At 35.3% G+C, this 17555-nt stretch overlaps 1 protein-coding gene across 2 annotated transcripts in view; it reads left to right on the top strand.

Moving 5' to 3' along the window:
• The window catches only part of LOC121129077 (peptidyl-alpha-hydroxyglycine alpha-amidating lyase 2), a 24523-nt gene extending 10322 nt beyond the window's left edge, over positions 1-14201 (top strand). For both annotated transcript variants that reach the window (XM_071893609.1, XM_071893610.1), the window contains exon 6: positions 13753-14201. In XM_071893609.1, the coding sequence (XP_071749710.1) occupies positions 13753-13890 (138 nt within the window). In that variant the 3' untranslated portion in view covers positions 13891-14201. The remainder of the gene's footprint in view (positions 1-13752) is intronic.
• Positions 14202-17555: the final 3354 nt, after the last annotated feature.

The following is a 17555-nucleotide window of genomic DNA, read 5'->3' as shown; positions in this document are numbered from 1 at the left end:
AGGTAAGAAGAGGCAATATTTCCTCAAGCGCAGTAATTGCCAAAGGTATTTAATGAAATTTTTCCTGTAGGAATACAATTCTTTTAAAAGGAATAATTACTAAGTACTTCTTGTGCTCATCTAGTTGCTGCCAAATCTTCATCAAAAGGCTGTTAAAATACTGCTTTTAACGAAGTTCTTTATCTTGTTATAATGAGTGATGGAGGGAGGGGAATTTCGTATAAGCAGTAAATACTCTTCCAGAATTCAACAACATCTTTTTCACATTAGAAATAAGTTTGTTCTTTAGAAGAAACTATTGTTGAACCATATTAATCAATTCCGGGAATTTTTTTCGGGTCTTTTCTCCTGTTTTGAGACAATACGAGGCGGCATCAGTGATGAAAACTTTAAGTCTACACGGGACAAAATGTTCTCCCAATAACTTATAAACTGAGCTTATAACAATGTTCTTTACATTGTTTGCATTTATAATCTCAATATCAATCAAGTCAATAAGGTTAGGTCTCCCACAGAAATGTCCGTCCAAAGGTCCTATCAAAATACCCGTCATTTGACCTCCCTTAATGATCTCTTGTCTCATCTAGTGCAATGAAAATATCCTTTTCTTCCACCTCTTCTTTTATTTATTCAAAACTCCTTGACATACTTCCCCAACCAAGTTGTTAATAACCAATCGACCTGGAAAATGTTTTTCCAGTATATTTTCAATAAACTTTGGGAAATAGGAATGATCCAGAACATTTAAAGGGATGTTACACGACACAAATAACTTTGCTATGCCCATATTGAATGATGAGCCGTTTAATTATCCTTCGTCTCCTTGAATCTTAAGTTTCTTGAAGAATTTTAAGTTGTTGATGTGATGGGATGTTTTTGGAGTGGCGGATTACTTGCCATAAATAACGAAGTGGGCACGAGAAACCGCAAAAACGGCAAGACTTACTTTTATTTTCCAAAGCATAATTCCACACATGAGTACCTCCGTTGTCAGAAACTATGAAAATAAGGCACGTTTTCTTCAGCATGATGCACGTGAGAAAGCAAGGAGGGGAAATTGCTCAGTTGATGATTAGTACAATACGTCTGAAATTATTAATTATAATTAACCATCACAATAATGCATTCCTACAGGGATTGGATGTAAAATGTGGACTGTTAATAAATGCTAATTATGTTATTAAAATAGAGAGGTTTTGTGATTTTCTCCTTCATATTCCGAGTTTCCTGTCCTTTCTGCATAAGTAAACAATAATAAACATTTCTCAAATCTTTCATCATGAGTGAGTAAGAAGTAAAAAGGCAGAGGATCTCAGACCTTTTGAATGCCAAAATTGAGGTGGCCGAGATTATGGACAAAATTAAAGCAGGATAATCATTTGGTATCAAAGTTTTCCGAACCTAAAACTAAAAATCCTTCCGTAGTTAGACATGAGTTCGGCCTTTAGATTTCTCTGAAAGAAGTCTTCCTCAAATTGTCTAAAACAAACTGGCAGTTTCAGGATTTAATGGGTCTTGTCTATGACAAGCTTGGATCCTTTTTGCACGAATGTCCTTGGCTTTGGGGAATCTAAGGGAGGAATAACCTTCAAAGGAGTTCACAAGAGGCGAGTAGCAGATAGACACATGACTAAGTAAAAGATTTCTCTTCGGAGTGCTCATTTCGAAAGTATTAGGAAAATCGTACTTTTTAAGTAAATGATAATAATATTAATATATTTATTAATTATATTTTGAAATTGTTTATCTATTATTTTAAATCCAACGACATCCGATGTCACGTGCTCTTGTCAATAACGAATCAAAAGCATCTCAGAAGAACATACCTGATTATTTATAGGTTGCGTAGTTCAAGTAAAATACACATGTCGTTTTAATCGTTCAAGTACCGAAGTAAAATATGTCTTTTGAATAGAGTAATAATTACAAAGACCGTCATAAAAATAAAATAATAATACTTTCCGGGATGAAAAGACACCAGCTGTTCCCAGACAATTATCAGGGTGAGTGCTTGGTATGGAAAGAACATTCATATCTAAGAGAAAGGTAATGGTGGTGGATAGATCCATTGTGAACTCCAGTACGGAAGCAATTGTGCTAATTTAAGTTAAAGGCCAGTTACACATGGTGAAGTATCTTTTTAGCGAAAAGTTGGTTAAAGGAATGGAGTTGATTATTCAAAACGATATTCTGGGAAGGTACAAGGTTATTATAGACAAGGGAAGAGTTGGCTCGGAGTGTGCGCGTCAGTGAAGAGCGAAGAGAGGTCGGAGAGTATTCGTAGGAAAAACTATGTAGTCAAATTTGAGGAGGAAGAATGGACCGTAAAGTGGGAGGAGAAGAATACACCGAGACTCATTAATGTTGTGGGGCAGTATGCAATGCTTCATAGGATTAAGGGGAAATTCGACCAAGAAATAAATAAATGGATCTAAAATGGTTGGCTAGAAGTAAGCAGAAGGACGAACGGTGTTGTGATTCCCTCATGGCCGTCGAACAAAAAAGGAAAGGTAAGTTGAGAATTGTTTTGGACTCCAGGGATTTGAAGAACTATGTGGAATGCAGTGATACAGAAGCAGATATATGTGGGTGAAAAACTACGGGATTGGAGGCAGTTCTCAGATAATAGTGCTCTTCTGGATTTGTGCGAAGCCTATATAAAAATTAAGGCTGACAAGGAATGCTTAAAAGTAATGAAGGGGAATTACAGGGGAGAATGGTATAAAATGTTTCGTCTTGGATTCCGGTTGAATTGCACACCACAAATTATGAAATATGTTCTGGTATATGTCTTGTCAAGGGATAAGGAAGTGGCGAAAGCAACCAATTACTACTTTGACGAAATAATCATAAACTTGGACAAGATTGAAGGAGGGAAAATGATAAATATCCTCAATAAGTATGGCCTGGAGACAAAACCCCCGGAGAAAATTGATGAGACGTGCGTATTAGGACCTGGCTTGGACATTGAACGGAAAAACGAACGGTGTTCACTCTTTCCGTTATTTTTTTGAACGAATGAATAACGAACGAAAAAAAAAAAAAATTAACGATGAACGGAAAAAATCGGCGTTCATTTTCTTATTCTTAGTCAAATATTTTTCAATCCGTTGCTTCGTTTTTTTTGCACAGCTCACTCGAAAATAAGTCATCTCAAGATAGCCTTCAAAATCACATATAGGTTGTAATGGATCAAATAAAAGGTATAATTGACGTTAATGCATTTATTTATCTAGTATCTTGTAAAGTTTTTATTCAATTCATTTTAAACCGACATTAGCACCTTCAATCTTTGTTAATGCGCAATATGAAATTACTTCATCTTAATCTCTTTTTTTTTTCAATATCTATCTGGAGAGCGTGGGAAGATATTCATATACTCGTATTTCATATTATAGAATAATTAAATAAACTTTTGTACCATACTGTTCTCAGTAATTCCTGAAAATTTAATTCAATCTTCTTGATGTTTAAGAAAGTTGTTTTGATTTATTGAAATATCATATTTTATTAGATCACAGATTTTAATTATTGGAAATTTGTATATAGGAATATCGTCCCACACTCTCCAGACAATAAATGATAATTATGTATTGAAAAAAAAAAAAAAAAAAAAAAAGATTGGTTAAAAATTAAGACTTTCATATTGTGCTGTATGGAAGATTAAAAGTGCTAATAACGGGTTGAAATTGATGTACGTTTTAGGAACAGATTAAATGGAAACTTAACAAGATACTAGATAAATAAATGTTTTTTAAGTCTATTATAACTTATATTTGATCCATTACACCACATTTGTAATTTTAAAGGCTATCTTGAGATGACTTATTTTCGAACAAATGGTGAAATTAAACGAAGCAATGAATTTTAATCTTTTTTAAACTGTGTGAAATATTAGGAATTTATCTACATTAAACATAAATGACATGCATTTGATTTCTCCCGTTTAAAATCCCCAAAACACTTCTGTACTTCCGTTTACGCCTCCTGCAATGTTTTTTTTCTTCTATTTTTGAGGAATGTATTATATATAATTTACACATACATATAGATTTTCATTGTGAACTCCAATTCAAGGTAATTAATTTACTGAAGCTCCAAACCACTATGAAATTAAATCGTCATATATTTGAGTAGTTGCCCACCAACAATTATTTAATAAATTTAGAGAGAGAATTATGTTTTTAAGGCCCAGTAGCATGCATAGCTTAATGAATGGGCCTAGTAAGCTGTGGCGGGAAAAACTCATTTTTTGAATTGATCTCATAATAAGAGTCCTTAAGTATTCGTATTCTCCAGCTAGAAGAGATAGAAACAAAGACAGAGAAGAAGAAAATAGATCGAAACAAAGAGAGAAAAGAAGAAAAAGGACAATTTGTTATAACATTAAGCCTCAAGTCTCAAACTGTATTAATAAATTATTTCAAGCTTCATGGAGACAAAAGGACTCGTTGCATACACGTAGTGAGTAAGGAATTCCAAAAAAACGTTTATTCAAGGGAGTCCTCGGAGCAAATCCTTTTTCTTTTTCGCTCTCTTTGTTTCTATCTTTCTTCTTCTTATTTGTCTTTGTTTTTATCTCTTCTAGCTAGAGCATACGAATACTTATGGACTTTTATTATGAGATTAATTCAAAAAGGATTTTTTTCCTTGAAATATTGTCGTGGCCTTTTCTTAAATTGACAACGATATAGAGCGTTTTTGGAGAGGTTTAAAAAAATAAATAAAGTTCATACTTTCAACTATGAAATGCAATACTTTTAAGCTTTTTGAATCTATTCGTCTTGAAGCTATGAGCCTCAGAACAAAAAGCAACTATTGTCCACTTCAAACAAAGATAACTCGAGTTAAAAGGATGATGCAGACATTTTGAAAATGATTTAAGAATTTTTTACCGTTCAGCTTTAAAATATATTTACATAATTTGTCCCTATCTTCAGCACAGAGGGATTAAAACAGCTTTGGACCTTAAAAATAGCCAAAAATAACCAAAAATGTTTGGTTATTTTCTGAAGACCACGAGCCTATGAAAAGAAAAAATAAGGACATATTTGGAACTAAAGGATCAAACTCTATTAAATAGACCATATATTGTTTTTGTATCATTTTTGCTTTTGGGCAGTGTGATTAAAAATGAAACATCCATAGCCAATACAAAATATAAAATTGAACAATGTACAAAAAGAAAACTGTAGGCAAGTGTTACAAAATAAAAATATTACAACTGCAAAAATATTTTTATAGTGTATACCGTTGATATGCACTCATTATTTTCCTACTAATAAATTCAGTTATTAACTGGTCGGAGTTGTGCACTCAGTTCTGGTTGTAGCCTAAAATATAGAAAATTGGTTTGGAACTCTTTTTATCCTCTCACACGGCAAGTACCCCTCAACCCCCCACCCCCAAGTCATGCATTTATGTATCTAAAAATAAATAATAATAATAAAACAGAGCCTATCTTTCTGGAGAAGTTAACATATAGACAAACTCAGACCACTGTTTGTATATCAGTAAAGCAATTTAAAACCAATCAGAGGAGGCCTCTCCAAAAAAAATCCGCCAGGAAAAGAAAAAGAAAAAAAGGAAACAGACTGGGTGTGACAATTAAAGACCGATCAGTCCCTAGTTTTATGGGCATAAGTTGGCCTAACTATATGTTGGAAAAATTGAGGCTGGGTCGAAAGTCCGGTTAGGTTTGGTGTCACCTTTTTTTCCATCTTCTTACCCATTATAGCACCCCTCAATGAACAACACACTTAGCATTTGCCTTTATTGTTTATGCCACGGGTAAACCATTTCAGTAAATAAGGTAATAAAGAAAAAATATTTCGGTTCAGCTATTTTTTAAAAGAGGGAGGCTGTAGAAATAAATTGGAGGTTGACTTGAATAAAAGTACTGGCTCTATTTTGAGACTGTTAAAAAAACAAAAACAGTTTGAAGAAATTAGACATAATTTTATAAAAATTGAGAGTATCATTTTAGGACCTCTCTTTTTGCTTTTAGTAAGCTATGCCTTTGAAGCTCATTTTTATTTATTACGAAACAAAAAGGCCGGTATATATTAATGAGTATTTTTTTAAATTGGACTTTTTATATTAGGTAAATATTAAATGAATAAATAAAAATGAAGGATTGAACCGAAAAATGAACGGGAAAATTTATGAACAAATGAACGGCGAACGAAAAGATTTTACAAAATGTACGATTGGACGGAAAAAGAGTGAACGGGTAAAAGCCTGATTAGGAATTAAGGTGTATAAGGTAGATTGAGATGGAGGAGACACGGTGAGGTGAATACATATGTGAGCGGGTATATAACAAGATGGTATTGAGAGCCACTTGTCTTGGCAGGTATGAACCGTGATTTTTGAAAAGATCATGTGAGGGACTAGTTCAAGTTGCGGAATGCTTCGTGATGTCGTAGATAAAATTAAAAATTCAGTAACCGTAATTTTGGTGTGATAGATAAAGAGGATAGATAAAGAATTGATGATGGGGAGTGGATCAGAAAGAAATAAGACGGCGCTCATATACAGCTGGCAGAGTTAAATGCCGTTATCAATGGGGTTAATATCGTAATGAAGTGCGGCGGGAAAATTATCCATTAAGACGGACTCTGCTACTGTATATCGGAAATATTTATCAAAAGAAGAGTTGCACTACTTGGAGAGCTCCTGGAACAGTTTAGGAGGTGGAGCTGGTCAGATCTGAGAAAAACTTAGTCGACATAATGATGCGAGTCCCCAGTACATGGATAGTTAGGTGTGGCAGTGATAAGAAGTGTTGGAGAAATTGGTGAAGAGAGGCCATGTGATGTACCATCGTGGGATAGACACCCCACTCCACTATGCAAACAATCATTGGACGAAATACCAAAAAAGTTGGTTGATAACACAGTGACAGAATGCGACAAATGTAATTCTATCGACCCAACATCAAAAAAGTGTGGCGGAGGCTTCTTGTAAGTAGAATTAGATTGGATATTGATATCAACAATGTTGGTAAGGACATGATTTTGAATCAGTGTAAGTAAAGGACATGAGGATGTAACACGTCTTGTATTTCAATTCATGGTTAAAGCAATGAAGGGAAGACATGATTGTAATCAATTATCGTTAGCTTTCACAATACCTTAATCTATATTTAATATCTCTCTAGAATATTCCCACATTTAATGTAAAACTACCTTTTTATCCTCCTAATAATTCGGATGAATTGTTGAAGACTCGAGTGCAGTGGCGTTGCTAGAGCCTTTTTCCACTTAAGTTACTGAATCCCCCTCTAACATTCTTTTTAATAATATACATATATATATATATAAATAATACACCTTTTTCTAAACGTTATTATATTACGGTGTTGATAACTTTTGGGGGCTAAGCCCCCCTAAATGATGAAAGCTAGCATTGCCCCTTTCGATCTTTTCTTAGTTTAACACATAAGTGTCTTTTGTTTTAATTTTTAAAAAATTTAAAAGAAATTAGATGAAAAAGTTACCCCTCCATACTCAGCAATGGGCAAAATAATGTATGATTTGAGATGTTCCTTTTTTTAAGAGTGCAAGTAAAAGTCGGGAGCAAGACTTACGGTACTACTGAATTAATACCTATGAAAATATCAGCTGTCTGTTATATAATTTTGGAAGGAGAAAATGAATTACTGCCTTCTCATTTAAAATAGTATTAGTGCAAGGAAAAAATTATAATTATACTTAAATTTGTATATATTTGGCAGTTTCAGTACGAACACTAACTCGCTTAGATTTATACATAACTGCTTAACTTAATTATAATAAAATCTACAAATATAATTATTAAACGCTAAAGCCCTTAAGGGAAGAACTAGTCATATTTACCGGTGTAGCTAATCGCTACACTACTCCCCCCTTTTTAGCACTGGATTCCGAGCCACTAGAGTAGAAGCTATAAAATAAATTACAATCATTAAATTTAATAAGAACTATTGAGACACTTACCCAAACCTTCAATCTATTCATAGATTGCTTTGTTGGAGTTCCTCGAATTATTTGTTCAAAATACAATTTATTAGACCGGTTAAAGCAGAAAAAACATTAAAGCTTATCCTGCATTAAAAGCTGAAGGTAGGACATTAGGCTCGAGCAACTTGCTGATTGTGGCCCAAGGTCACCCAAAGACCATTCATTCACTTCTTCCCTTTAGAAGTAAAATAATCAAACTCAAATTTGAGAGGGCGAAGAAAAATTGCTGTAAATGCTTCCGATTAGATCATTCCATGTCAAAACGCTTCAAATTATTAGAAAACTGCGATGAAATATCCAACCCCTGACAACTTAAGCCCAGATAAGCAGGCAGTGCTTCAAGACAACTTCCCCTTGATAGAAAACATAGAGGCCCTCAAAGATGGTGGCTTTACAAAAACAACTACATCTGTTTCTCTGCAAGTGAAGAAGACTTCAACGGAGACCAATCAGATAACAACAAAGCAAACAATATGTACAATTGCTCTGATTTCTGATGGTTTCTTTTATTTCCTATAACGTTGACTCGATAGCCTCCTATGGCAGGGCTGTCAAGGTCATTAATTATCTTAATTGTTTACAATTTCCGGATATAGTAGTTCTATGTGACGCACGGTTGACAAAATAACTCAACTTGTAACGTTTATCTCTCGATAATAGTCATCCCATCTCTCTAGGTGTGTCTGGTTATCGTCAAAAATATACTACAACCTATGGTTACAAAAATCGATGACAATGCTGATTATGTGGTTTTTGATTTGAGTATTTTTAAGAGGAAAAAAAAAAAGACTTAATGCAGTTTAAAGCCCCAATCAGGATAAAACGAACTATTTCTCGGAATTAATTGTAAGATGATACAATTATGTTTATTATTACAGGAGGGGACATCAACATTACTAGGAATCCAAACTGTGATGCTGTAGAATAGGGAGGTGCAGGATGTATTGAGACGAACACTTTCCTTCTAGTATCCCCCAGTGACGAGGAAGGAGAAACGTCTGAGGAGGGCAGCAATAGTGTTAGGAAGGTGAAACTTGTCGACGTGTTGTCGGCTGAAGTAGGGCTAAAAATCATTGGGGCCGGCGTAGTGTCGTCTTAGTTAGAGTTTACTTCAAAGTTGAGGGTTACGAGGTGTGGGCTTATGCAGGAAGACGGTTGTCCGCTTATGTGGGGGACGTGGTGTCGGCTTAAGTGAAGAGACGTCATTGAGGGCGGCGAGGAGTAGCTGAAGTGAAGTTGAACTTATTGGGTGCGACAAAGTGTCGGCTTAGCTAGAGTTGACTTCGAAGTTGAGGGCGACGAAGTGTCGGATAACGCAGGGCGTTAGCTGCCTGCTAATATGGGAAACGAGGTGTTGACTTACGGGAAGTTGACCTCATTGAGAGCGACGAGGTGTGGCTTAAGTGAAGTTGAAGTCATGGGTGCGACGCAGTGTCGGCTTAGTTAGAGTTGACGTCGAAGTTGAAGGTGACGAAGTGTTGGCTAACGCAGAGCGTTAGCTGTCTGCTTATATGTGCAACAATGTGTCCGCTTAGAGAAGGTGACGTCATTGAGGGCGATGAGGTGTCGGCTTACATGAAGTTGAAGTCATTGAGGGGACGAGGTGTCAGCTTAAGTGAAGTTGAAGTCATGGGTGCGACGCAGTGTCGGCTTAGTTAGAGTTAACGTCGAAGTTGAAGGTGACGAAGTGTCGGCTTATATGGGCGACGAGGTCTTGGCTTACGTGAAGTTAACCTCATTCAGGGATATGAGGTGTCGCTTATGTGAAGTTGAAGTCAAGGGGTGCGACGTAGTGTCGGCAAAGTTAGAGTTGACTTCGAGTTTGAGTGTGACGAAGTGTCGGCTAAGGCTGGCGTTAGCTGTCTGCTTATATGGGCAACGAGGTGTTTGCTTAGTGAAGGTGATATCAGTGAGGCAGATGAGGTGTTGGCTTACGTGAAGGTGACATAATTCTGGGCGACGAGGTGGCGGCTTAGTTGAGAGACAGGCGCAGTATGCCCAGAGTAGCAAGGGTAGTGCGGAAGGCGTAGTTGTAAGTTTAGGATCGCAGTGAGACGTCTGCGGGGCTGCTGAGGAAGTGTGCACAGTTCAGCAATCTGGTAGGACTTACCGGGGCCGGATCTTCTCGAGCTGATAGGTGCTAGGTAAGGACCTTAATGTTGTTGCAAGCCTATCGGATTAACCGGAGCCGTAGCAAGACAATTGAGGGTGCTTCAACCGTTTTGAACAAGGGTGTTTATAAATAATTTGTTAATGAGAACTGAGTCGAGATCCTCTTGTCTCTTCAGTCGCGTGGTAGCTTTCCTATCAGATTTACCTGTTTTTGTTTCCCTCCTAGTATATATGTTATATCTATATTCAAAGAGGGGAAGGGAGGGATAAATAATTATAATGTGCCTCTATAATCTTTTTCATATATTTAATGTTAATGATTTATTTTATTTCAAGCTTAATAGAAATATAAGGTTAGGCTATAACGCGTGTACGACTGATGTTTGACTTCCACCACGCTTTTAATAATGACGTCATAGTAGATTAGTGGTTGTGTGTTTTGTCAAAATCTATTTTTCTTACACAGCAGTCCCTAAGATTAATTAAATGAGTAATTCCAACAAAAGTGACGTCATAGACTATGATTGGATGTGTGTTTTGTCAAAATCTGCCTGTCTTGCACAGCAGTCGGTACAATATATCAAATCGAAAATTGTGGCAAAACCCTATTACATAATGGTCTAACCTTGTATTTCTATTAATCTTGATTTTATTTATGTTATGCTTTCTTATTAAGTGTTTTTAACCCTATTACATTTACATTATTACATTGTTTTATCAACTCTTAGTATTGTAATATTATTTTTACAAGAATAAATGACTAGCTAATAATAAAAATCAAAAATACTTCTTGGACCGAAGAAACACGGGTATAACTTCTTTGAGTCGTTCTCAGAAAGAATAACACTCTATGAAGTGCATTTAGACAACCTTCTTGAGTCTCGGTTAGGCCAACTTTCAATACTTCTTTTCATGTCCTATGTGCTCTCTTAATTAGTCCATTAGCCCGGGGATGATAAAGCGTGGTATATTTACAATTGATGTGGAGATTACTACACATTAACTTCCACACTTCTAAGCAAAACTGTCTTTCCAGGTCGGACCCAGATTACTTCCTATCTCGAAAAACTTCTGCGATGATAGGTTCCGTAGTGTTTCCTTGAGGTATTGCTTCTAACTATATTGTACGTCAATTAATTATTGTAAGCAAATATCTCATGCCATCGACTGGTGTGAATGGCCCAACTAAATTTATGTGAAGGTGATGGAACTTTTTTTGGGGGTACATCCACTATAGTTGGATTCCTTATGTAGGTTACTTGTTATTTTAGTCTTCGTACATGTATCACAACCACGGATCCATTCCTTTACATCACCCTCGAGTCCATCCCAAAAATAACAGCCGGTAATCTTTGTAATAGTAGCCTGTACTCTCCGATGACTCTCAGAGTATACACGCTTGATTATTCATATTACTAAAGATGGAAGTACAACCGGCCGTGGTATAGGATTAGGGACGTAACAGATCGCTTCATATATATTTATCTCAAGGACTTTGCGGTTTTTATTTAGAACAATGGTCTCATGCTCTTGCAGAGAAGCAAATTCCTCCCAATAATCACATTAGCCATAGTATTATTAATCCTTGACAAAAAATCTGCAGGGATATGTCCTTCCTGCTTATAAGACGCATAATGGCTCCGTACTCGGACACTTCTCTAAAATAACTTTAAACTGTATTAGACCATGTAGGATTTTTGGACTTAATAGCATCAATCAGAGGTTTGTGATCCGTGTATACAACAATAGGACATCATTTAATGAAATATTTGAACTGATGTAGGGCCTCTCTGAGACCAAAAAGCTCTCTCTCGAAGGTGGAGTAGCGCATATTGTGAATATGAGGCACTTCTACAACTCGGCCACTTCTAGCCAACTCTTACTCGCTAAGGTACAGAAAATTGCCTAACTTTATTCTAGTAAAATCTACAAATATAATTATTAAACGCTAAAGTCCTTAAGGGGAGAACCGGTCATATTTACCGGTGTAGCTAATCGCTTCATATATTTTTCATCATGTATTTTTAAATCAATTTACACCCAAGATAGGCAATAATTCTTCTTTTAGAGGGAGATGTTAACACTCCCACGACTTATCAAATAATGAATAAAAAAAGAAGAAAGAGCACAGGCATCAACCGTTTTTACTTTTAAATCGCTATACTTAGTTTTTTCTTTACACACATCTCTTCTTTAGTTATGATCTTTCTTCTCTTTTGTTCATTGTTTAATATGTTTTGGGGGTGTTAACATGCATAATAAAATAAATATAATAGGCTGAGGAAAAAGTAATTTTATATTTTTCACTTTATTTTAATGCTTTATAAGAAGTGTTACAATCATCCAATTCCAACCTGGTATGTCCCGTTTGTTTCAATAGGTTGTTGCCAACAAGAATCCAACTTCATACTGACCTTGTCCCAATTGGCAAAAAACTCGGACCTCCAATTTTCACAGCCCTCTATTGAGGCCAAATTTGTACTCCCCGGCTGTAGATAGGAACTAGTTTTAATCTCTTGGTGTCATGTCTGGAATATAGGGTGGGTGCATGAGAACTTCCTATCCGAACTCCAAGAGCTGTCATTAAAGATGTGTGCAACCTGGCGTTGTCTCCTTTTTCTCAATGCTAACCGGTTCTGTTTAATCTTCAGCTTCAAATGGTTGAGTTTATTCACAGTAAAGGGTAGAATTGAGGGTGAGAAAAATAAAATCGCTCGTCACTCTTGTGCAACACGAACCGAAAGAATATCGCCCCCGTATACATTATAAATTTCCTTGGTCTCTTTCGAAGTGTTCTTCCCTTTAAGGTAGTAGAAATATAAAATATGGCGTATTTCTTATTTTGAGACCTTCATACTCGATGCACAATTATTCTCGATTGAGCCGAACAAGCACTATTCTGTTTTAAAAGCGTTTGTAGTTTAAACTCACACCCTCCCAACACTGTATCGTATGCTCCGATGGGACCAATAATGAACAAAACATACGAAATTATTTTTCCCCGAACATAATGATATTATATGAATTTATATGTAATTATGATATTTTCCTTGTACTAAAGCTATTCTAAATGTAAAAGGTTTCTTTTTTTATAGCAAACATCCATTTTCTACCCGATAATCATAAAAAAAGGCAGCTTATATTAAAAAGAAGTCTTAATTGGGTAATAACATATGTTTTGCTCCCGCCTTCTCCTTGCGCTCTTACTCAAATATCATTTCTAATTATGATAAAATTAATCATATTAACCTTTTGTTTTTCTTTCTGGAGTAAAGGTTGAGGGAAAGAATGATTACTCTATGTGAGTCCTGAGTATACTCAACCCATAAAATCGGCATTAATTATGAGTTTTTATAGAAAGCGAAAGAGAGTGGCACTACTTTGCAGCAAATTAATACAACTCCCTTAATGGTAATATTAACATAACCCCATTTTACTCACATAGAGGAGCTGGGAAAATTCTTCTGAGTAGAAGTCGTTTATTTCAAACAACTATTTTCAACATCAAGCTACAGATTGTTACTGTCTGAACATCTTGCACATAGTTTATATTTTTAAGTTTGATCATGCCCTATTGCATCGCAGTGTTACTTGAAATTTTGTCTTTAATATTATACATTTACATTTTTTTTTCTAGGGTATTTCTCAACCTCACGATTTGGCAATTTCTCAATATGGGGATGTTATCTATGTTGTAGAAATGGATCCTGAGAAAACCAACAAAGTTCTCAAATTTGAAGTTATTAATCGAATGAAGGATATGGATTTATTTTAGGGGAACTAAGACCTTATTTTGACAAAAATATGAATAAATTTTTGCATGCATTTCTATTTTATCCTTTGCCACATATATTTAATAGCTAATATCCTTTACTTAGTATTCTTAATAACATACCCGTACAAACATTTTAAAGTATTAGCAATGTTATGATTTGATCAAATATTTGTAAAAAAACTATGATAATAAGAGAATTGAAATATTTTTTGATTTATTTATAGGTTATGTATTATTTTTAGATGTGATTATTATTACTTTTATGTTGGTTTGCATTTATGTTATATTAAAATAAAGTTATTTGCAATAAATTTAATGTCATTTAGCAATTTGTAATTGCAGATCCCCCAAAAAATATTCGTTCCCTCACAAAAATGCCAAGAAAACATAATATGATGTTCATGTTGGATCTACAAACCCATTTAGAATATCGGTAGTCAATCAAAAACTACTCTTCCTAAAAATATATAATTATTTATTCATTTTTCGGACTAAATTAACAAATATCATTTTTGGCGTTTCATAAGTATTCATACCCAAAAAGCAAAATGACTTAATACTTTGTGACATGGCCTCTTGCTTTCTTCAAATATTGAATATTCTTGGGATAAGTCCTTACCAAATTGAGGCAAACACTGGGATCGATTTTGGTCCACTCTTCTTGACAGAATCTCCAAAGGTCCTCAATAGACATAAGCTTAGGATCATAGACTGGCCAGCCCAAAATCCTGACCTTAACCCTATTCAGAATCTATGGATTAGATTGAAAAAGGCAGTGTGCAAAAGACATCCTTTTTCAATAAAATCTATAGATTCCCAATAGGCTTAAGTTCAGGATTTTGGGCTGGCCAGTCTATGATCCTAAACTTATACCTATTGAGCCATTATTGAACTTTCTTGGATGTGTGTTTTAGGTCATTATCTTTCTGGTACCACCAATGTCTTCCAAGCATAATCACCTTTGCTGATTGATGCAGACACATTTCAAGAATCTCGATGTAGTCTTCCTTTTTCATGATGCCATCAATTTTCGGAAGCTCTCCCGTTCCATTGGCAGGAAAACAAGCCCGAATCATGTTGGTCCCACCACTGTTGGAATAGTGTTATCACGATTTACGGCTTAGCTCCTCTGCCCCAAATGTGTTGATGCTGGTTGTAGACAGTGCTCCAGAAGTTGAGCTCATCATCTTTGTGGTCATTGGCATACTTCAGCATGGACTTCATGTCCCTACTCTTTGTTACGTTTAGAACGATCTATTAATGATGTTGACTTATGTATATCTTTTTTACACAACTATATTATATTATATCATTAACTAATAATCAATACATTAAATATACAACGTCATGGTAAATTCTATCTTAATAATCATTCTCTTGTCTAGTACCAAGTGCTAGAGAAACCGACGTTCTAACATGTTTAGTAAACTACTACACTCCTGAAAATTCTAGATGCAAAAGATGCACCGTCATAGCCATATAAACTTAACATATATTTATGTTCCTCCAGTGTCGTTGGGCAGTAACGGGTTAATAGGCTATTACAAAGTGAATAAAAATAACTTATTAAGATCTATAAATTTCAACCTCAACATACCAAAATAATATAATAAAGAAGACACACCATCGATGTCCTGTGCTCGGAGGAGAAAAATTGCTTATGCTCAACTTAATATCCCAAGGAGATTACATGCTGAAAATTAACTCAACTCATCCAGTCATTTTGAACTATCCAGATAAAATAATGTAACGCTACTAGTTCAACATGTTTGTATAAAATAATTTTTCTAAATTTTTCAAATTTGATTTCTTTTTGGTTATTAAAGCACCAAAGACACTTTAGAGTTTGAAGTATACAAAATGGCCTAAATTCAGAGCAGGATGTTGAGGAATTAACATGCAAAAATTAGCCTAATTAGAGTCTACGGAAGTGTTAACTGTAATGGAAAATAACGGCGCACAGTGCCAACTATTATCATTTACCATTTTAACAGACAAAGTATTGAAGTAAATGGCAGGATCCTCTGTAAATTAGGAAACAAGTTTACTGCCTATTAATAATAATTAATTGAAGCCCAAAAACATGTTTTAGTCAATCTATTCACCCTCAGAATTGATAGGGAACTCCAGGCGGAAGCTACTGCAGACAATCTGGATATACTTGGGGCTAATGGAGATTCATGCCTTATTGACGGAGGTCTTCAGAGCGCGGGTGGCGTCTCTTCCAGCCCTTGAACTCTACGGGCACACTAATTGGAATAGTCTAGGAAGCTTAGGTATGGACAGAAATCCTTTGCCTTGAAGTGTATGTTTGCTTGGAGCTACTCTTGGATTTTCTTTGCATTGTGGGTAGGAACTCCATCTTTTTGGAACACCCAGGGAGAATTGTCAAATAAGGATTTGATCCATGGGAGAACTTTGGTATCCACAATTTTGACGTACTCTTCTACCTTCAGCCTGTATTCTAAAGGGAAAGAAACGGGATTAATGGCCTTCCCGTTGGATTTATTCATGGCCTATCATCATTACTGAAGCAGGGTGTTTGGTTATGGATACATATCTGTACATGTCAGCAATTAAGGAATGCAGCTTTTTCTTGACAGCCGACTTCAGGTGATTGACGGACACGGAGGGTTTCCTGCCTGCTTCTACAGAGTGTATGAGGTCATCCTCGACCTTCAACCACATAGATACATTGTAAATCATTTTCCTCGAGGACCCAGTCTGCTCTTCTGGGACAATCCCATACGGAGGAGTCCTACAATCTCAATCCTCTTCTCGTACTGTGTGCTCATGGTGGTGACTAGGACAATGTTTTACTTAGCAATCGACAGTTCGTTATGTGTTCTACAATATTGCTTAGGGGAAAATTGTAAAAAAATGCCTATTAAACTCTCAAAATTTACATACTAGAAATGAGTAACAGTTGGCCCTGTTAAAATATATATTTTTTCTTCTTTGTCCATTCTTAAATATATCGGAGTGGTGTTCTCTTTTTGTAAGAATAATTCTTGACTAACTTTGGTGTATTTCTTTTAAAAAATAAACCATATATATTTGCATATAACTATAATACATCCCTTTCACTAATGCTAATTAAATGTAGAAGGTTCTCCTCTCTTTAGTTGTGATTCATTTTCTCCCCCCCCTTAAAACAAGCAGCTGATGTGAACAAAGGTCTTAATTCAGTAGTAATACATATCTCGCTCCCACCTTCTCCGTTGTACCTATTTCCATTGTTTTTAAGCAAAATATGGTACGTACATTGTACATATATCTGTAGGAAATGCCATTAATTTGTCTTCTATTTTAATCATAATTACTCATGGTTAACCTTTGAGTCGACACCTTTAAAAAGATATCCTTCATATAATCAAAATTAATCATGTTGTAATATATATTTTGGCCATAAAATCTCAAATAAACAAATCAAGAGATAAAGGTCAACAATAATACTAATGCATATTATTGATGCATTCCTTTGCGAAAAATAGTCTTTGTATTCAGACTACGATGGTGCAATTCATTATGATTAGGTTGAGGCCATGGTTTGCAATCCTTTGTTCTTCAGTTCAAAATTGGCTTTTGCATTTATATATGTAAATTGTAATCATTTGTTATTCAAATGGATCCATATTTCAAATTAATTAGACAGATTTATAGTT

Source organism: Lepeophtheirus salmonis, chromosome 14 (genome assembly GCF_016086655.4).
Source record: "Lepeophtheirus salmonis chromosome 14, UVic_Lsal_1.4, whole genome shotgun sequence".
NCBI classification, from domain to species: domain Eukaryota; kingdom Metazoa; phylum Arthropoda; class Copepoda; order Siphonostomatoida; family Caligidae; genus Lepeophtheirus; species Lepeophtheirus salmonis.
This window is presented reverse-complemented; position numbering and strand designations above follow the sequence as displayed.